The 23128-nt window shown below is 41.6% G+C and overlaps 1 protein-coding gene across 1 annotated transcript in view; it reads left to right on the top strand.

Moving 5' to 3' along the window:
• Igsf10 (immunoglobulin superfamily member 10) overlaps nucleotides 1-22800 on the top strand; it is a gene marked incomplete at its 5' end in the record, with an annotated part of 29506 nt that extends 6706 nt beyond the window's left edge. The window contains 4 exons of the mRNA XM_051156902.1: nucleotides 1298-1688; nucleotides 5522-9805; nucleotides 11455-12355; nucleotides 20049-22800. Of these exons, the coding sequence (XP_051012859.1) occupies nucleotides 1298-1688; nucleotides 5522-9805; nucleotides 11455-12355; nucleotides 20049-21957 (7485 nt within the window). The remainder of the gene's footprint in view (nucleotides 1-1297; nucleotides 1689-5521; nucleotides 9806-11454; nucleotides 12356-20048) is intronic.
• Between the last annotated feature and the right edge of the window lie 328 nt (nucleotides 22801-23128).

Here is a 23128-nt window from a genome sequence, read left to right as displayed (position 1 = left end):
GGCACAAAAAGCCACATACTGTATGATTCTATTCATATAAAATATTTTAAATGTATGAATCCCGAGAAACAGAGAGAGTAAATTACTTCTTTCTTTGAGTGAGGAAAAGACGAAAAAAAAAAAAAAACCTATTGATATAGATTGGTCTTAACTTGAGAAAATGACTATTTCCTAAGATGAGATAGTAAATATAGAACCAGTTACATCCCTGTGGATATTCTAGAAACCAGTGTGCTGTGCTCTGAAAAGGGCCTCCCAGAGGGACATGAGGTAGTAAAATGAGGTAATGGGAAAAGAAAGTCACATACCATGGATTCTTTCATGGGTAGAAACTAGATATATTAATATATTGACATGAAGTCAGAAGGGAACCCAATTAGGGACGTCTGAGAACCAACAGGAGTAAGAGGAGGACAATGAGAAGTAATGAGAGGCAAATATGAGCAATGTACAATGATGTGTGTGTACAGAGATGCCATAATGAAACCCTTTGTTTTGTTTGCTAAAATTTAAAAACAAAACATTTTTCAATGTCAATTATATCTCAATAAAGATATTACAAATGGAGGAAATTGAAATTCATAGTCTCATAAATCTTAAATTTATTTAACATCACCATCATCATCATCATCATCATCATCATTATTATTATTATTATTATTATTATTATTATTATTTATTATTGCTTCCCACCATACACAAAAGTAGGCAGAAGAGTGTTATCAACTTAGTGAAGCAATCTAGGGCAAGACAGGGAACTATCCAGGTGAGGGTAGAGGCATAGTTGGAGGAAAATGAGTGAGAAAAATATGGTCACACGCACACACACAAAAGTTCCATAGTGCAACACATTACTTTGTATTCTAATCACAAAATAAAGAAAATAATGGAAACACTCCAGGGCACTTATTACCCAGCCTCAACAGTTATCCGTGTGCGACAGATCCTGCCTCACTGGCACCCTGTGCACCGTATTCCACTTAGCTGTTTTGAATGCGATCGAAGTTATAATGACTAATCTTATACAGAATTAAAGATTAAGAAGACTTTAAAGTAACCATGACATCGCTATCTTTCATACTATATATTTCTCCATAATTTGTTAATATTAACAAGTGCTTGTGTGTGTTCTAATTTCTCTAATATTGTTACATTTAATTGGAAATTAATTTGTTTGAATTATTGTAATTGAAGTATGCATATTCCACAGGATTCATCTCAACATATTTCTGTATTCACAAATTTTTCCTTCTGTGAAAGTTCTACAAAACAAATATGTTCATCTCTTTAATTACAGGTCTTAAAAATGAGCTATAACAAAATCCAAGTAATTCGGAAGGATACTTTCTATGGACTCAAGAGTTTGACCCGGTTGCACATGGATCACAACAGCATTGAGTTTATCAACCCTGCGGCTTTTTATGGACTCACGTTGCTCCGCCTGGTACATTTAGAAGGAAATCGCCTCACAAAGCTCCACCCAGACACATTTGTCTCATTAAGCTATCTCCAGATATTTAAAACCTCTTTCATTAAGTACCTGTTCTTGTCTGATAACTTCCTGACCTCCCTCCCACAAGAAATGGTCTCCTACATGCCAAACCTAGAAAGCCTCTATTTGCATGGAAACCCATGGACCTGTGACTGCCGTTTAAAGTGGTTGTCTGACTGGATACAGGAGAAGCCAGGTATCTACACCATTTGCTTTTTAGTACTAATTAAGTAGAGGAATCAGCTGGAGAAGTTTTATCTGTAACGGGAAGTTCTGGATAATGTAGATGCGACAACGAGCTCTATACATCTGCAGCTGTGTTTGTGCCTCGGCTAGGATACTAGGCAGCTATGTCGGTGAGGCTGGCAATCCTAACTCCTTGTCGTTCTGAGTGAAAAGTTTGCTCATCTGTGGCTTACAGAATCAAGCCCGTGCTTCTTGGTCCAACTGTCAGGTCCCTGAGTGTGCCCAGGCTTGTCCTCGGCCTCTCTAAAACTGTTCAGCTCCTCCCCTTCCTAGGCAGGCAGTTTGGGTTCCAACTCCTAACACACTACATCAGCCCCGAGCCCTGCTGTTGCCTCTGCCTGTAGCTCTTCCCTTCCTTCTCTGATTTCTGTGCTCCCAGATGGCAGCTCTGCTCAGCATTGCCACTCCAAGGGAGTCAGGCAGCTCCTCTACCTCATCGGTAACAGAACAATGACCTTATCGCTCCTGTAGAAAGAAAACATTCACCGTTGTTTTCTTTCTTGAATGACCACTATTATACTACACGTATGGGGTTAATTTATAGAATGAAATGTCTGCTGCCTTTTGCTATTTTTCTATTCCTAGCCTCTGCAATATATCTGGGACACAGCATATGCTTAATACTTTTTGTTAAATATTATATAGCCATTTAGATGGTAAAAAAAAAAATGAGTTCACCATTTATTAGTTATCCATGCTCATACTATGTCTCAAGCACGTGTGTATGAAAACATAAAATGTATGTAGGAGTGTCATGTGCCAGTACACAATGCACATACCTGTCATAAAGTTACAAACATTTATATGTCAAATATAGAGAAACGCTTTTGGGCTAAAATGTTTCAGTCATATCTAAATGATAGGTCCCCTTGTCTTGTGATGGCTTACTGATAATTGCACAAGACTTATAAATCAATCAGATCACCTTTATACTTAGAAATTTGTCATCTACCCTAAGCAAATTGAAAGCCTTCTCCTGGCCACAATGCGGCAGTTTCTCTGATACTTGCTGTGGTCCAGCGTTAATTTATTCCTATGTACTGTACTTGCATCTTTCATCCCTCGGTTTCACAGAACTCTTGGCACTGCCTTTGTATAAGTACAGACTTTTACTATTTTCCTGACATGCATTTGTTCACGGATCTAAAAGGCGAGTCTTGCTGTTCTTCTGTTATGCATATCTATGTTTGTAACTTCTTTACGATGCCAAGTCAAAGTGTAGTGTTCATAAAACCATCTCAAGTAGCAAAGTTCACAAATACGTGTGACAGAACTGAAGACAATATACATATCTATAACAATTTGGGAGGCACACAGATGTTTAAAGACTTCAAGTGGCTAGTTTCTACCACAGAACGTCTTTATCTCAATTTATAAGTTAAAATGTGTAAACATCAGAGTGTTAGAATTAGTCCTGCCAGCTGCCCGCCTTCCTGTCATTTCTCTTTATCCTTCTTTCCTTGCTCACTCCTTCTTTCTTTCCCTCTTTCCTTAAACTGCATCTTTCTTGGACATCCCTTGGCCAGGGATCTAACATACAGATCAACAAACAGAGCTTACTGTCCCGTGGGAAGGAAACCATGCAAAGAAGACATTCTCATGGTGAGTGTCGAAAGTTAAGAAAAGAGAAGCAGGGAGAGGGCACCAGGAGAGGTAAAGTAGGCAGCCCAGTGGAAATAAGTGCTGATCAGACTGAGTCTTTGAGTAGTGTGGCGTGGGTGACAGCACTGGGCACGTTGGAAAGACAGCTCATGTCACTGGCTTGGCATAGAATGATGTGGCTAGGAGATAGGAAGCATGTGTATGAGACTGGAAACTGGTGTGAAGGGAGTCATGTGACTCAGGAGGATTTGCATCTGAGCAAACATGCGGCCTGATAACTCTGGTCCAGGTTTAAGCAGTAGTTAACATCCCCAGATATGAGCACAATTCTATGATGAGGTTTAGCCAAGCCAGAAATTGCCTATGCTTTCTGCTTCATGAGGTCAGATCCAAGGCAGTGACAAGCAGATAAGGGACACATCTTGTCAGTAGGTGGCAGGTGGCTCTGGAAGGAGAACATTGTGATTATTCTAAGCTTTTCTTTCCTTCTACCTACCTCCTCTGCACAATTTTATTTTAGAAAATTTGTTGAGTAGTGGCTGTAAGATTACCTGGCACAGCAAAAAGTACAGTAGTGTTCCCTGATCCACGAAGGATACATTGTAGGACCTGCAGTGGATGCAGAAACCCTAGTTAGTACCAGACAATGCCATGTTTACCTCAGCACATTGTGGCCCTAACTTTTGAAGTTTGAAGTATGGTAACAAAGCTAACACAAGTTTCTTTTTCATTCTCACCATCAGCCATAAAACTTCAGCATGTGCTTATATCGTGTTGTCTTGGTTTCACTTTTCTAAATTGAGAAGTGTCTTCTGAAAGAAACCATGTCCACCATAGCTTCGCCCCGGCATATCTGACGGTTAGACTCTTGTGTCTGAGGGGATTATTAGTAAAGTAAAATTTACTTGGACACAGGCACTATGATGACATCACAGTTTATATGGTGCCTAAAGTAGCTATTTGGAAGCTATTCAGCAGAGAGCATATGCTGTGTGCATGCACTGGACAGAAGGATTGTGGCCTGTGCTCAGGGGACAGGGGTAGCACTGAGAGAACAGGAGGTTCCATCAGGGTACTCAGAACTGCATGCAATGTTAAACTAACATTCACTTTTGGGAATTTTCCAGTTCACATTTTCAGACCATGTTTAACTTTAGACGAGAGGGTTGTTACACACCTACAGGGTTTAGAGTGACTTCCTTGGGCCTTTCCAAGGAAACTGCGTATGCGTGAGGCTGTTCCCATGAATTATATCTAGGAACATCTAATGTTTCTCTCCCCTGCTGTGTTCAGCGAATGGTAGAGGAACTACTATGTGAAACAGCCCAAAGGTTTCAGACTATGTTTTGCTTCAGAGAAAACTCTATACAATTGATCTAGTATTGAATGACAAGCTTTTAAAATGGGCTCATCAGAGCAATATTTAAAACACCCAAGTATATGTCATCTAAGGACGTGGGCAGGACTCCTTTGTGACTACTAGTATACAATTTGAAAACTCTGGCATTACTGGGCACAGTCTATGCCCTCTTTCACTAAAGTTGGTTCTGCACTATTGAGTCTACCACATCCAACAGGACCATCACTAAATATACCACCTGGACTGTCCATCTCAACCATTTTCCATGCCCTATCAATACTGCCATCTTATTGGTTGGTACTATTTGCATCTTTGTCTCCTATTTCTATCTGTATCTCTCCATTCCTATTTCTACTAAGCTAGAACATAAACTGTTCATTGGATAATGAAAAACATGCTTGGAGTTTTTAATGTGATCCCAGGACCTAGAGATTTTTAAGCAGGTTACCTTTTAAAGTATAGAAAAGTTACACGACTGTCCTAAATTCTTGGCATGAGGAACTGAAGTGTTATTAATCAAAGTACTTAATATGAATATGAGCTTGTCTATCTCCAGGTCTTCCTATGGATAATAAATGCAGCTGCAAATAAGGCAAATAAAACCCCTGTACCTGTATATTATAGTGCAGCATGATGAGTAGATAATTTATTTTTAAAAATAATTTCAGAAGCATAAAACATAGTCACTTAGTCATTAAATAGTAATTTTCGAAAGTGCTGTTTTTAGCCTCAGTGAAAACGTTTCTTTAAAATGTTCATGTGTTAATTTTTAATGAGACCACAACTTTTGAAAATAATTAAATCATGATTTTCCCCCTTAGATGTAATAAAGTGCAAGAAGGACAGGAGCCCCTCCAGTCCTCAGCAATGTCCTCTTTGCATGAACCCCAGGGTCTCTAAAGGCAGACCGATTGCTATGGTACCAGATGGAGCTTTCCTGTGTACAAAGCCTATCATTGACCCATCACTGAAGTTAAAGAGCCTGGCTATTCCAGAGGACAATGGATCTGCTTCCATTTTACCCCAGGATTTCATAGAACCTTTTGGCTCCTTGTCTTTGAACATGACAGACCTGTCTGGAAATAAGGCCAATGTGTACTGCGGTATCCAAAAGCCATCCAGGACATTGCCAGCTGCATTCACAGAAGAAAATGACTACATCATGTTAAATATGTCGTTTTCAACAAATCTGGTGTGCAGTGTCGATTACGATCACATTCAGCCTGTATGGCAGCTTCTAGCTTTGTACAGTGACTCGCCTCTGATATTAGAAAGGAAGCCCCAGCTAACTGAGACGCCGCGGCTGTCTTCCAAATATAAACAGGTGGCTCTTCTACCTGAAGACATTTTCACCAATGTAGAGGCTGATTTCAGAGCAGATCCTTTCTGGTTCCAGCAAGAAAAAATTTCCTTGCAGCTGAACAGAACCGCCACCACACTTAGTACGCTACAGATCCAGTTTTCCACTGATGCTCAAATCACTTTACCAAGGGCAGAGGTGAGACTGGTGAAACCCAAATGGACCATGATTCTGATGATGAACAGTACCAAATTGGAACACACTGTTTTGGCTGGGGGCACTATTGCCCTGGACTGCCCAGGCCAAGGTGACCCTCCACCTCACTTGGAATGGCTTCTGGCTGACGGGAGTAAAGTGAAGGCCCCTTATGTTAGCGAGGATGGGCGAATCCTAATAGACAAAAAAGGGAAGTTAGAACTGCAGATGGCTGATACCTTCGATGCAGGGCTTTACCACTGTATTAGCACCAATTATGCAGATGCAGATATACTTACCTACAGGATAACTGTGGTGGAGCCCTATGCAGAAACCATGCATGAAAATGGAGTTCAACAAACAGTGGTTACTGGTGAGACACTTGATCTTCCATGCCTTTCCACTGGTGTTCCAGATGCTTCTGTGAGCTGGGTCCTTCCAGGAAACACCGTGTTTGCTCAGTCATCGAGAGAGAGACAAATTCTTAACAACGGGACCTTAAGAATATTACAGGTTACTCCAAAAGACCAAGGTCACTACCGCTGTGTAGCGGCCAATCCGTCGGGGGCTGATGTTTCCATGTTTCAAGTCTCAGTCCAAATGAAAGGCCACAGGACAGTTGAGCATGATCGAGAAACAGATGGTTCTGGACTTGGAGACCCCAATCCCAGTGTCCCCCTTAAGCAGCCACCATCTTTGAAACTCTCTACATCAGCTTTGGCAGGGGAAGAGGCTGGAAAACAAGTCTCTGGTGTACGTAAGAAAGACAAATACAGAGAGCTAAGACACCGGCGGCGCGGGGATTCCACACCCCGTCGTTTCAGGGAGCACAGGAGGCAGTTCCCTCTCTCGACTCGGAGAATTGACCCACAACACTGGGCAGCACTATTAGAGAAAGCAAAAAAGAATTCTGTGACAAAGAAGCAAGAAAATACCACAGTAAAGCCGGAGCCATTGGCCGCTCCCTTTGTGGTGCTTCCTGGTGAGGAAGAAGATGCTTCCGGCATGATTTCTCTAGATGAAGAAGCCATTGTTCTGAAAACTAAGGCTTCTGGCATCTCAGAAACGCCATCGGCTGCTGACTCTAGAGCAGTGAATCATAGCTTTGCGACAAGTATAACTCATGGCACAGAAGTCTCGACTGTGAATACACAAACACTACAATCCAAACACCGCTCTGATTCCAAGTCATTTAATGTTATTGATGCCACAGCCATGTCAAAGAGCATAAAGCCAATGGTGGCAAGCAAAATAGAAGATACAACCAACCAAAATGCAATCATTCTCTTTCCGTCAGTACCACGAGTATCGGAAATTCAAGACTCTGCTCAGGCAGGGAGACAAGCATCTTCCCTAAGTGCACACCCAGTAACAGGAGGGACCGTGGCCGCTTATGGCCACACCAACATGTTTAGTAGCTTTACCAACAAAGCTGATACAGTCATGCACTCAGTACGTCCAACAGAAAGTTATGGGCATCAGATACCTGTAACAGGAGTCAACATAGCCAGGCATAATGGCACCTTTTCTCACACTTCTAAAGAGCCTAACTTCCCCAAGAGCCTTTCAGATTCACACACGGCTGCCCCTTCTCTATTTCACGTTCCTAGAAACAGCACAGCTAACTTCTCCCTGCCAAGGCAGTTGGGAAGAGAGAGGACACCGTGGAGGAGAGGGCGAGTTATAAGCCCACATAGAACCCCAATTCTCCGACGGCACAGATACAGGATTGTGAGGCCAGCACCCAAGGGACCTGATAACAGAAACACTAGTCAGTTTTCAGCCACAGAGTCTCAGGGGATGTGCCGAACCTGTTCTTCCACAGAGAGGCTCCCCTTGGTTACTACAGCACTGTCCATCCCAGGCCCATCTCTCAGCACCCTCTCCAGAGCTAACAACACTGGAGTCATAGCAGAAGAGTCCACCACTATGGTCAAGAAACCAGCATTATTATTTAAGAACGAACAAAATGTAGACGTTGAGACAATAACAACCACTATAGAATACTTCCGAGCTGAAAGGACCCAAGTGACTCTCACTGAAGCAAGCACAACTTCTGCTCCAACATCTGCATCCCTGGGGAAAACTCCAATAGACAACAGTGGTTACCTGAGCATGTCTAGGACCATCCAAGCCGAAAGAGATTTGGTGGTGACATCGCTACTTCCCAGTCCCCTCAGCAAACTCTCAATGCCAACAAAAGCAACGCGCACAAAATCCTCAAGAAGGAAAACTCCCTGGCACCGGATCTTTACAAACAGGCACAACAAAAAAGGGATGTCAAAGAAGGTGCATCAATTCAGTGTACAAAAGCACACAGCCACAATGCCTCCCCAAATAGCTCCTCTCTTACCCACAGAGGATGGCTCTCCCTCACACTCTACAACACTCTCTCCAGGTTGGACGCCATCACCATCTGCAGCAATGGCGGCCACTCACCACAATGCCACTGAAGCACAAGCTGCCAGAAGTCTCTCAGCAGGGACAGAGCAGCCCTTCACCCACTCCTCCATAGTGCTTTCTAGTATCACGAGCAAGAGACTGCCTACAACGAGCTTCCTGTCCGTGGAGACAGCCACACGGACAACTCCTACTGCCCCCACATCTGTCATTATCTCCAAAACCCAAAAGACAAGATCCAAAGAGGCAAAAGGCCAAATAAAGAGGCCTCAGAAGAACAGGAAGAACCCAAGCACCACCCCCAAGCAGATTTCCAGCTTTAGCATCTACCCAGCTCCAACAGCAGCTGATTCGTCCTCGGCTTTCACTCATGCCCCTCTTCGAGACACTGGTAGAATTGTAAGCACAGTTGGTCTTCACTCAGAAACTAGTCTCCTGGGCATAACGGAACCGTCTCAGGAACACACTCAGACTTTGGCAAATACAACAGCTTCAGAAACAACACTGTTCAGCCAATCGCAGGAGAGTACCACTATGAAAAGTGCCTCAGCCATACCTCCATTCCTCAGCAGTGAGATGCTCCCAGTGCCCATTCCTTCCCCTCCTCCCTTTACTAAAGACGTGGTTACAGACAGTGAGGTCACATCGGTCTTCAAGATGATGACAGATAGAATGGTCACTGTATATGAACCCCCAAGGCACAATGCAGATGGGCAGCAGTCCTCAGCAGAGGCTAGCCCAAATCCTGAGACCATAAGTGGAGCCACTAACGTTCCCTCCACTAATCTGTTTCCTTCCACTCCTATGCCAGCACTACGAATGGACAAACCACAGAATTCTAAATGGAAGCCCTCTCCCAGGCCAGAAAACCAATTTCAGCTCAAGTCACACTCAGAAACTACTGAAAAGGGCAAAAGGCCAGCGATGAGCATGCCGCCCCCTCTCGGCTTCCCAGAGGCCAGCACTGGCGCCTTACGTTGGAATGGACAGAAGCAAGCAGAAGGGAGTGTCTTTGATAAGAAGCCTGTTCACAAGCCAACTTCCAAATTCCTTCCCTACGACCCGTTACCTAAGACTATTTTGGAAAAACCAAGAATAATTGGAGGAAAGGCTGCAAGATTTACTATTCCGACTAACTCAGATGCCTTTCTTCCCTGTGAGGCTGTTGGAAACCCCCTTCCCACCATCCACTGGACCAGAGTCTCATCAGGTATTTGGAACCATTAATAATACCTTATCTAAAACAAGGACTGTCTTTTAGGGTTGTCATCAAAGAGACAACATTAGTTTTAAATTTCTCCAAAAAAAAAAAAAAAAAAAAAAAAATTAGTATCTTCATTTGATATTTGAATATTGCTCATTAGGATAATTTTTTTTTTAGATTTTACTTTCTCAGTGTGTGTGCACGCATGTGCATGTGTGTACATGCATGTGCATGCTTGAGTGGGCATGTATACACACATTAGTGCAGAAGCCATAGGACAGAGGAACCAGCTCCCCTGGAGCTGGAATTATCTCTCCAGCCTCTATTAGAAGATTTTAAGCTTTAGGTTTATTTTATGTGTATGAGATTTTGGCCTTAATATGTCTGTGTGTGCACACGTGTGCCTGGAGTGACCACCAGTCAGAAGAGGGGATCACCCTCCTGAAATTGGAATTACAGATGATTATGAACCAATGTGTGGGCATTGGGAACTGAACCCAGGTCCTCTGCAAGAGCAACAAGTGCTCTTACCTGCTGAGCCATCTCTCCCACCACAATTAGCAGGTTTTCTATAATGTGTTAAGAACAGTTGGGGGATGGGGCAACTAGATGGCTCCATGTGTAAAGGGCACCTACTGCCAAGCCTGGAGGCATGAATTCAATCCCTGAAACAGGCAGGGTAGAAAGAGAGAGCCAACTCCCACAAGTTGTTTTCTTATTTATATACACTGGCAATGGCATGCATGTGCCCTGCCCCCCGCCATGCACAGACACCCCCCCCCCCAACACACACAATCAATAAGTCATACTGAAAAAAGAAAGTTTGAAAGAATAGTTGCTAAGGCTAGTTAGGACGGTATGTGCCTATTCTCCCAGAAATGGGGATCAAATTAATTTAATCAAATCAAAATTTTAGCCTAAGCTATACAGTTAGACCCTGTCTCAAAATAACAGTCCTTCAGAAATATTTAGGGCCAATTATTTATCTGATAATAAATGGTCTTCACTAAAACTATATACATACAGGTAATATTCTATGGGATGAAGATACTGTATTTATATATTTTATATATTTATGTATCACTTATAGAATATATGTATATAAACACTATATATATATTTTTTTTAAAAGAAGAGGCCATAAATTTGAAAGACAGCATGAGGGGTACATGGGAGGTTTTGAAGGAAGGAAATGATCTAATAATGTTACAATATCAAAAATAAAAACATTATAATAAATAAAATATTAAGGGCAACAATATTTTGAAAGTGGATTTTATATATATATGTTAATGTTTATACAGAGAAGGTCATATTGAGCTATCTACTCTTTAAATTTAAATGAATAAAAAAAATTGAGACACAAGCTGGGTGTAGTGGTGTAATCCCAGGACTCAAGGAGGTGGGGGCAAGCAGATCTCTATAAGATTGATGCCAGCCTGGTCTACACAGTGAGTCCAGGACAGCCAAGGCTACACAGAGAAACCATGTCTTAAAAAAAAAAAAAGCACAGTAATTTGAGAAACAGCTTTAGCAACCTAAAGACTTCTAAATTTTAAATGTATTTGTCAGCTTAACAAAACATAGCTTCATGTTTCCTATTTAGTCTTTGATGATGATGAATTATATGCAAAATTTTTGTTTCATCTTATCAGGACTTGAATTATCCCAAGGGACACAGAAAAGCAGGTTCCATGTGCTTCCCAATGGCACCTTGTTTATCCAGAGGGTCAGCGTTCAGGACCGTGGGTACTACCTGTGCTCTGCATCTAACCCACTAGGCATAGACCATCTCCATGTCACTTTGTCTGTGGTTTCTTACCCTGCCAGAATCCTGGACAGGCATGCCAAGGAGATTACAGTTTATTCTGGCAGTACAGTGGAATTAAAGTGCAGAGCGGAAGGTATGCCGAAGCCTACAATTTCCTGGATACTTGCAAACCAAACCGTGGTCTCAGAAACACCTGGAGGAAACAGAAAGGTCTGGGTAACACCTGATGGGACGTTGATCATCTATCATCTGAGTGTTTATGACCGTGGATATTACAAGTGTGTGGCCAGCAACTCAGCTGGCCAGGATTCACTGTCGGTTAAGATACAAGTCATCACAGCTCCCCCTGTTATTATTGAACAAAAGAGGCAAGCTGTCATTGGGGCTTTAGGTGAAAGTTTGAAACTGCCCTGCACTGCAAAAGGAACTCCCCAGCCCAGTGTTCACTGGGTACTCCATGATGGGACTCAACTAAAACCGCTGCAGTTGACTCATTCCAAGTTTTTCTTGTATCCGAATGGGACTCTCTCTGTAAGAAACATCGCTCCCTCTGACAGGGGCACTTATGAATGCATTGCCACCAGCTCGTCAGGCTCAGAGAGAAGGGTAGTGATTCTTACAGTGGAAGAGCAAGAGACAGTCCCCAGGATAGAAATTGCCTCTCAGAAATGGACAGAGGTGAATTTGGGTGAAAAGTTACTACTGAACTGCTCAGCTACTGGCGATCCAAAACCTAGAATAATCTGGAGGTTACCATCCAAGGTCGTCATCGACCAGTGGCACAGGTAAGCCTTTCTGTTAGCACCACCTCCTTTGTTTATTTACCTGTACAATTTTTACAATGGGGAGAGGTACCGCCAGGCCAGCAGCAGCTTCAGAGATCACATAGGACGCACAGGAAGGTGATTCTATCTAAAGAAAGGAATTCCATTTGACATCGAGTACAAAAGCACGGTTACAAGCTGAACTCTGGGGTCCAGACTGTTGAGTTTGACACATAAGAGCTTTATGGGACCCTTATTAGCCTTCATATTGGTGGCAGTTTTTCCCTTTTTCCTTATCTTGTGGCTGCTTTAAAAATGGTAACCATGGAAAGTTATTCATAATTTCGATATCCAAAAGAGAACTAATGATGAAGATGAGGCTCTAGGAATAAGGTGCTCTGTTTCACTCAGGACTCTCTAATTAGATGCTTCACACCTTAACCATGTCATAATGCTTTCTTTCTTAAAGCTGCAAAGCACTTCATGAAAGGCACATTAACTCAGAGCGAACTATATTCAAGATTCCATGAACTAGATATTATCAGATACAAACTGTTTTCTACTATGCTCATTATCAACACTTGTATTCATTTATACTTTTATCTGTTAAATCCTTTTCTTAAAAAGCAAGAAGTATAGCTTGTGAATTATAAATTGTGATTTTCATGACTATGTGTAATGATTTCACATAATGACAGAAAGAGATGAAGCTGAGTGACTTTTCATCTACATTTATTAAAATATACATGCAATAAAAATTAAACATAGTATACATGAATTTATATGGATGGAGACTTGGAAATTGAAGGGCTTTCCCCCCAGTGTTACTGTGAGTTGGTAGAGAATTTAGTGAACACATTGGCATTTTTGTTTTATTTTGTTTTGAGACAGGGTTTCTCTGTGTAGCCCTGGTTGTCTGAAATCTCTCTCTAGACCAGGCTGTCCTTGAACTCATAGAGATCCACCTGCCTCTGCCTCTGGTATGCTGGGATTAAAAGTGTGTACCGCTACTGCTCAACTCAAAATTGCAGTTTTTAATTCAAATTATTAAATATTAATCTCCAGATTTTTCAGGAATCAAAGTTACCTTAAATGTTAAATTCTGATTCACTAATGCATAAAGTTTTAAGATGGTGAGCTGGAGAGTGTGACCTTTGAACCCATATGTGAACACATATTTCTCCATTTCTATTTTGAGATCTAGTATCTTCAATGTTTCATTTACCAGCTTTTCGTTTAATTTCACAATGCCAGTGCTTTCATTTCCCCCGCCTGCAGAATTGCTGCAGCTACTCTACCTCCTTGCATTATAGGATTGCTTTATTTACTTATTTGAAGCAATTGATTGGAATTTTGATTGGATTTTCATTGAATAAGGAAGTTAGCAATTCTTTTAACCTTAAGTAAGAGCAGTGGAAGCAGAGGAAAACTTCTAAGAAGAAACACTTCCAGCTTTTTCTAACTCAGTGTGATATTTATGGTAGATTTTTTTTTCATATATAGGCTTTAATATTTTGAGATAAATTTCCTTAGTATGTAATTTGTGGAGTTCTTGTCATAAAAGGGCACTAAATTCCTTTCTGAATCTGTAAAGATAATAATATGGTTTTTGTCTTTGATCATGTTGTATTATGTTTATTGATTTGCAAATGTTAAACCATCCCAGCATTCCTGGGGCTAACCCTAATTGATCATGTTCTCTGAACATTCTTCAACCCTGAATTCAGTTTACTTGCACTTTTTTGAGAAAATTTGCATTTATGTCCATCATGGATATATGTCTAAACTTTTTTATTGTTGTGTTTTCGTTTAGAATGAGGATAACGCTGCCCCTTTAAAAATATGTTGGCACAGTTCTGGCATTCTAGTTATACTTTAAGAAGAAATGCAAGTAACTCTTTACATGCTCCTTATCAGTACAGCTGTCAGGTTTTTATTATTATTATTATTATTATTATATGGAAGACTTTTCATTACTGAGTCAATGTTATTAATGTTTATATTTTCTTGACCAATTTTAGTAGGCTGTACACTTCCAAGAACTTGCCCAGGACTTCTAAGATTCATGTGATTTTGCCATGTGTATCTGTAGCATCAGGGTTCTCTAGAGGAACAGAACCAGTAGAATAAGTATATACTGCAGGGGAATAAGATTGGCTTACACAGGCCCGGGGAGTCTAACAATGGCTGTCTTCACATTGAGAATGCCAAGAGCCAGGAGCTGCATTGTCCCTGAAGCTGAGGGTCAGAGCCCCAGCCTGGTGCTGAAGGCCTGGTCTTCAGTGCGCTTTGCTAGACCAAAGAAGCTGACTTCTGATGTCAGCAAAAGCAGTTGCAGCAGAGGAGTTGAGCTCACCAGCAAGAAATGCCTTGCTGGTCAAATACCTTCTGACAACTTTTGCTTTGGAGCTTCTTATGTCTCTGTCACTGCTGAAGACATTGTTCACACTTAGAGTGGGTCTTTCCAATTCAATTAATCATGAAAAACCCTCCAGTCATGGCCAGAGCCTAACCTAATCTAGCTAATCTAGATGATCCCTCATAGGTATACCTACAGACTTGTGACTTAGGTGGTGCTGGGTCCTGTCAAGTTGACAATATTAATGATGTAGTTAGTTACAATGTTTCCTTTTTGGTTTATGGGGCTGTTGTTATTGTTGTTGTTATTGTTATTATTATTATTATTATTAGTAGTAGTAGTAGTAGTAGTAAAGATTTAGGGATGGTATTTATCCCTCCTTTTTTCTAAGTGCACAAATTTCATTTCCACTTTGCATTTTTTGTTTTCAGTTTTTTATTCTGATATATTCCCTTTAATTTGGGTTTGTTTTCCTGAGCCCTTGAAAATGCTGTTTTAAATCTGCATATCTTGCTATAAATTTGTCTCAATACTGATTTTGCTCTCCACAGATTTTGATAGTCTGTTGTAACTTTAATGTTCTTAAATTTCTTTCCCTTTTAGATTTTCAATTACTCTCTGCTCATTTAGGGCATGTTGTTTCATTTCCATTTATCTATAGCTTTTTTCTTTGTTGAATTTTATTTGTCTGAAAAGAAATACAATGTAATTTTAATTTTAAAAAATTTATCAAGGGCTGGGCAGTGGTGGTGCATGCCTTTAATCCCAGCACTGGGGAGACAGAGGCAGGTGGATCTCTGTGAGTTGGTTGCCAGCCTGGTCTACAAAAGGAGTCCAAGACAACCAAGGTTACACACCAAGGTTGTTCTGGCAAGAGATCATATCCAACGATCTTCTAGGTCTGTGTGATTAGGCCGGAATACAAACATGTCCTTAATCCAGGGAACCTAAAAACAAAAGACAAACAAACAAAAATTATAGAGACTTGCCATATGAACTCTCCTAGAGAAAATCCTGTGTGCTAACAAGATGATCGTGTGTTACTCAGGTTGGATGAAGTGTCCTAAAAATGAGTGTTAATTTTTTTCTACAGTGTGTTCCAACTCAGATATTTCTTAGTTTTTCTTTTTTAATCTATTGAGAAAGTTGGGTATTGCCATTTCTACTACTACTGCATTAGACTTTGTTTTTAGATCTATCTGTGATACCATATCATGTACATATATTGATAGCTGTTATACCATCTTTGTCCTAGTTTCTTTTTGTTGCTCTGACAAACACTATGACCAAAAACAATTTAGGGAAGGAAAGGGTTTATTTCAGCTTACAAGGTATAGCCCAACATTGAGAGAACTCAGGTTTGGAACCCAAGACCTTGAAACAACAACATGGTGGGATGCTGCTTGCTGGCCCATCACTGTCTCGTGTTCAGCAAGATTTCGTACACAGCCCAGGTCTAACTACCAAGGGATAGTGCCAACTAGGGAAAGCTAGGCCCTCCCTTGTCAGTCAACACGATCTTCCAAAGACATACTCACAGGGCAACGTGGTACGTAAAAATCTGTCAGTTGAGACTGGCAGGTATTCAGAATATGGTTGTTCTGGCAAGAGATCACATCCAAAGACCTTCTAGGTCTATGTGATCCAGCTTGAATACAAACATGCCCTTAATCCAGGAGACAGAGGCAAACAGATCTGAGTTCAAGGCCAGCCTTGTATAGAACTAGTATCAGGTGAAGAAAGACAGGTCCAGGTGTGGTAGTACATGACTTTAATCCCAAACAAAAGTAAAAGTTAGTTTGTAGAAGGAAGCGCCTATGTTTCAAAGTAAGGTGTAACTGAGTGGCAGAAAAGGTGATGAATCAGACATTTGTCAGAATAGGAAATGCCCAACTCTAATGTGAAGAGAAAGGAAAAGGAAGCTACTTAAGAGGCAGTTTTACAGAGAGCGAAGGCAGTTTTTACCAGGACAGGAATAGAGAGATTGGCTGTAGAGAGAGAACTCAGGTGAAGACCGAACAAGCCAGAAAATGAGAAGCCAGAAGATTAGAGCAGACTGCTGAGTTATTTTGAGGCCAAGCAGAGCAATCACGGGCTAAGAGAGGGGCCAGATTAAACAAGTCAGCTAGGAGAAGGGTTTGAGCCAGAACAGCAGAGCTGAACCAGCAAGGGTGAGCTTATTAAGCAGTAAGTCTCAGAGGCTGAAAACATTCTGGGCCTAGGTTAGATTGTACAGAAGCTAGAAGCTTCCAGAACTAGGCCTAAGTTAGCAGAAGGAGGCAGTAAGCATCCCAGGCAAAAACTGAGCCAGGAGACTAAAAGTTACTTTTACATTCAGGTAATTTTAGTTTTTTTTCAAGTTGACAGCTGAGGCAAACACAATCTTGTCAAATTGATGCTGTCTTTTTTGCAACTCTCAGCCCTGCCCTAAGCAGAAAGCTTTTTCTTCCATCACTGTTCTGCAAGTGTTGGTTAATGGATGATGCTTGTATCATAACACAGTTAGATCATATTTGAGACGTGTCTCTTTAAGTCAGTTGTTTTTTAAGAGGCTGTCTCTGTACCAGTGGCTATAACATGAACCAAGAACTTGAATCAGAAGCATTGACTGCTTTGACAAAGATGCTACGTTCTTAGAAATCCTAAGGTCATTATGACACATATTCAAATTCGAGTCCAGGTCTCAAACTTGTAAGCAACCTGTCAGACCTCTGACCAGACCTGTTGAATCTTAATCTCTGGAAAGAGGAGCCAGGTAATTTGGTCCCATACAATGCTAACACACGTTAGGGGGCGGACTGTCAAGAACTAACATTTAGGGCTTTAGTTTCTACTACACATGACAATTATGTGAGAAGCCCAATGCCTGGGCCAACACCACATCACTTAAGTCAGACATTCTAGTTTTGAAGCATAGGCGCCAAGTTGTTCAGACTATACAATTTGAAATTTTAATAACACAGCCAAATTTGAGAATAAAAGGTTTTGGAAGACATTAGGAGATGCTAATAACAGGTGACGGTATGGCACCAGACAAAAGACAGGCTTTCCTGAAACTTCAATTAAGTTCAGTCTAAGGATTTCCTCTATAGGAGAAAAACTTGGAGATTAATCGCAAAGTGCTTGGTAATTTCTTGCATTTGTATGTACATTATGATTTTGCCTTGGTTTCTTTCCAGAGAAATTTTTTCCATACTTGAGATAAACAAAAAGCATACTGTTCCTCTTATATTGTCTCTAGGTAGTACTCACCAGGTTTGAAAATGACTTGAGGCTGCTGACTTGGTTGTCAGTTGTGCTCTGAGAAGTCCTGGGCGGTGAAGTTGCTTGCTGCTCTCCTGACCCACATGTTCTTAATCTCTCCAGCATCCTTTAGATGCTTTTAAAACGTGTTCATTAAGAAGTTTGGGGGGCTGATGTCCCACAACAGATGGAGCAGATGCAGAGATCCACCCCCCAAACACTATGCAAAATCGGGGGGAATCCCGCAGAAGAGGAGGAAGAATTGTAGGACCCAGAGAGGTCAAGGATGCCACAAGAACATGGCCCACAGAATCAACTAAGCAGGGCTCATAAGGGCTCACAGAGACTGAAGCAACACACACAGACCCTGCACCTGTCTGACCTAGGTCCTCTGCGTGTAACTTAGGGTTGTGCAGCTTGATGCTCTTGTGGGACACCCAACAATGGGGGTGGGGCTGTCTCTTGACTCTTTTGCCTGCACTCCGGACCCTTTTCCTACTACTGGGTTGTGACATGCAGCAGTGACATGAGGGTTTGAGCCAAGCCTTATTGTATCTTGTTAGGCCATGTTTGCTTAGATAGTCCTGAGACGCTTAATTTGCTTGTTTGTTTGTTTTTGTTTTCTAAAGGGAAACAGAAGTTGATCTGGGCGACAGGGGAGGGACTGGGAGTAGTGGAGGGAAGGGAAAAACTGCAGTCAGGATGTAATGTATAAAAGAAAGATAAAAGTTAAAATTAAAAACAAAAGAAGTTTTTGAGCCAACCAGATGGCTCATCAGGTAAAGACATCCACTGCCAGTCCTGATCTCACACGCACGCAGGCACGCACGCACGCACGCACGCACACGGCTAACAATGTGGACTGATAAATTAGTTTCATCTGTTTCCCTCATGCTGTCAAAAGGACTGAGGAGCCCTTGATTATGTTCTTAGCACTAAAGCTGGGCTCTTCCATCTGGTGGTCAAATGTGCCAATTACAGGCAACACAGAGCAGTCCACAGAACGGGAGCCAATGTGAAAGCCAGCCTTTTACAGCTGCACAGACAGCAAGCGCTTTAGCTCCTGATGAGTGGTAGCTTGGTGTCTTCTGTAGCAGACAGAGGAGAGATTGTTTTCTAGTTAAATATCAGAATAGTTGCTTCATTAATACACTTGAAAAGTATCATTGGGAACTATTTTAGCACATACATATGTGGTTTTGTTTCTTCATTAGCAGAAAATGTTAATTATTATTGATCCATTTTTTTTTATGTATAAAATCTAAGAACTACTGGCTACACTTAGCATCCCACTTACCAATTAGCTGTTTAAAAAGTTATATAAAAGAGATTCACTTTGAGTCTGTTTGGAGAACAACACTGTCTTCAGGAAATTACGCCTTGTTACAAAGGTTTTTTAAGCAAGTGACTTAGATAACAATAAGTGACTTAGATCTTCATTGTAACAGTTTAGGAAATTATCCATAAAGCTAATGTCATGTATAACACACACATACACACACACACACACACATACACACACACAGGTGGTAGATACAGTGATCAGCTTGATTGTAACGATTTCCTTTTTATCTGTGTCAAAATTTCATACTAAATAATTTACATGTACAAATATGTCAGTTGTCTCTTAGTAAAGCTGGAGAGGATTAACATCATATAAATAAGCCCACTTCTACATAGTATGGCATTCTGTAAATGTGTATCAAGTTTTAGTCTTTTCACCTGTTTGTGTAAGGTATGCACATGTTCATGTTAGTGTATGCATGTGTGGTGGCTAGAGGTAAATAAGTGTCAGGTGTCTTCCTCAATCACTTTCCACCTCACTCTTATGAGGGTCTTTTACTGAACCTAGAGCTCATCTCTTCAGCTACACTGGGTGTCTAGCAAGCTCCAGGAGCCACCTAGCTCGATGCCCCCTAGGGCTGAGGTTACAGATGTGCAGTGCCACACTGACCTTTCATGTGTACACTGGAGATCCACTGTCTTAAGATCGTGGGACGGGAAGCTTACTAACTGAGCCACCTCCCCAGCCCCACCTTCAGACCTTAAAAAAGATAACTTCTCCCACTGCAAGCTGTAGCACTCTCACCTCTGTCTCTTTTCCCCCCTTAGAATGGGCAGCCGAATCCAGGTCTACTCAAACGGATCCTTAGTTATCGGATCGGTGACGGAAAAGGATGCTGGTGACTACTTGTGTGTGGCAAGAAACAAAATGGGCGACGATCTGATCCTGATGCATGTCCGCCTAAGGCTGGCGCCTGCCAAAATTGAACACAAGCATCATGTGAAGAAGCAAGTTCTCCACGGGAAAGACTTCCAAGTTGACTGCAAGGCTTCTGGCTCCCCTGTGCCCGAGGTATCCTGGAGTCTGCCTGATGGGACAATGATCAACAATGCGGTGCAAGCTGATGATAGTGGCCACAGGACCAAGAGGTACACCCTTTTCCACAATGGAACCTTGTATTTCAACAAAGTTGGGATTGCAGAGGAAGGAGATTATATTTGCTATGCCCAGAACACCTTAGGAAAGGATGAAATGAAAGTCCACCTAACAGTTGTAACGGCCAGCCCACGGATAACGCAAAGCTACAAGCCCAACATGAGGCTCAAGGCTGGAGACACTGCTGTCCTTGACTGTGAAGTCACTGGGGAACCCAAGCCAAATATATTTTGGTTGCTGCCTTCCAACAGAGTTATTTCGTTCTCCAATGATAGGTACACATTTCATGCCAATGGAACTTTATCCATCAATAAAGTGAAGCCGCTTGACTCTGGGGAGTATCTGTGTGTAGCTCGGAACCCGAGTGGGGATGACACTAAAATGTACAAACTGGATGTTGTCTCTAAACCCCCCTTAATCAACGGTCTGTACACAAATAAAACTGTTATTAAAGCCACAGCTGTTTGGCACTCCAAAAAACAACTTCACTGCAGAGCAGATGGGATCCCACCTCCCCAAATCAAGTGGATTATGCCAGACAATATTGTCCTCACAGCTCCATACTATGGAAGCAGAATCACAGTGCATAAAAATGGAACCTTGGAAATTAGGAACATCAGGCTTTCTGATTCAGCAGACTTCATCTGTGTGGCTCGGAACGAAGGAGGGGAGAGCATGCTGGTGGTGCAGTTAGACGTCCTGGAAATGCTGAGAAGACCAACATTCAGAAACCCATTCAATGAAAAAGTAGTCACTCAAGTTGGCAAGTCCATAGCCCTAAACTGCTCTGTGGACGGGAACCCACCACCTGATATAATCTGGATTTTACCTGATGGCACACGAATTTCTAATAGACCACAAAATTCCCCATATCTGATAGCAAGCAATGGATCTCTCATCATTTATAAAGCAACTCGGGACAAGTCAGGAAAGTATCGCTGCACAGCTAGAAATAAAGTTGGCTATATCGAGAAACTTGTCGTATTAGAAGTTGGGCAGAAACCAGTTATTCTGACATATGCCCTAGGGATGGTAAAAAGTGCCAGTGGGGAGTCTCTAGCGCTGCACTGTGTGTCTGACGGAATCCCTAAGCCAACTGTTAAATGGACTATGCCAAGTGGCCATGTAATAGACAGACCCCAAGTGGATGGAAAATACATATTGCATGAAAATGGTACATTGGTCATCAAAGAAACAACAGTTTACGACAGAGGAAATTATATCTGTAAGGCTCAAAACAGTGTTGGCCAGGCAGTGATTTCTGTTCCAGTGATGATTGTGGCTTACCCTCCTCGAATTATAAACCGCCCACCCAGGCACATGCTCAGGACGAGAGGAGAAGCAATGCAGCTCCACTGTGTGGCCCTGGGAGTCCCCAAGCCAGGAATCACCTGGGAGAGGCCGGGACAGTCCCTGCTCTCAAAGGCAACAGAAAGAAAAAGCCATGGGAGTGAGATGCTTCACCCACAAGGTGCCCTGGTCATTCGGAATCTCCAAACCTCAGATTCTGGAGTCTATAAGTGCACAGCCCAGAACCTACTTGGTACTGATTATGCAACAACTTACGTTCAAGTACTCTGACAGAAAGTAAAACCAACGGTGAACAAAGCCAACATATGAGGAGTTTATTTTTTGGAAGAAGTTTAATCAAAGGCAGCCATAGGCATGTAAATGAATCGGAATACATTTACAGTATTAAATTTACAATGGACATGCAGAAAGAGACTTGTAAATAAGTGCGTTATGAACCGATACCGAGTTTCTATGGATTTCAAAACAAACTCTTAACTTAAGGCACTTTGATTTTGCCAACAAATAACAAACATTAAGAGAAACAATCCAACTACAAAGTAACAAAATGGCTAATGCACCTGAATTTTCAGTAGAGACCATTCAAATCTCACTACCGGTTGCCAGCTGCCTAGTGACCATCTTCTACCAATGGTACAAACATTGCACTCAGAATGGAGACAATGGAAAGGTTAAATTTGCAGACAATGTAAATCTTAATATACAAATATTTTGTCACTGGTTTATAAACATTTTGATAAAACCTATAGAAAACAAGCGCTGACGTATTTGATTTATGATTATTAGTTTGCCATTCGTTCACACTGAAAATTCGCATAGTTTTAATTCCTGCATTAAAATAAAACGAAATAAATGCAGGGTAGCTTTCCTGCATGTAAAGAGCAGGCTCATGCTCAGCCATCAGGAAGTGTGGAAAGGATCTATCACATCTGTTCACACCTTTGTCCTCCTGAAAGTGCTTTAGAGGTACAATGAAACTTCTTTATAACTTTAAAACCTAGTTCAGGTACCCACGGTTTGGAGCCATTTCTAAGAATTTCTAAGGAGGAAATTACTCCAAGAGTCTAGACCTCTTATGTATAATGAAGTTTCACTGCATTTAAAATTTGAATGTTGTTGTTGTTGGGTTTTTTTGTTTTGTTTTGTTTTTTTACAATTCACCGCACTTGTATTACATGTCTAATTCAACCCAAATACATATGGGGTCATCATGTGGTCAGCCTCTTTTAGTCTAAAGGAAAGGATTTTCAGGTATGATTTCTCTGGCTTCTGACCAAATGTTCATCTATTTATGAACTGTAGGAGCCTTGTAAATAAAACACAAAATCCCTAAGTCTTATTCAAGTTAGCTCAGAGCACTAAAACCAGGAGCTTTGTTAGCTTGTGCCAATCATCTGAGACTTGACTTCACTGTGTCTTCCTGCTTTCTTTTGGGGCCTAC

This window comes from Acomys russatus, chromosome 15 (genome assembly GCF_903995435.1).
Source record: "Acomys russatus chromosome 15, mAcoRus1.1, whole genome shotgun sequence".
Lineage (NCBI taxonomy): Eukaryota > Metazoa > Chordata > Mammalia > Rodentia > Muridae > Acomys > Acomys russatus.
Note: the sequence above shows the minus strand (reverse complement) of the source record. Positions and strands in the feature narration are given on the sequence as shown.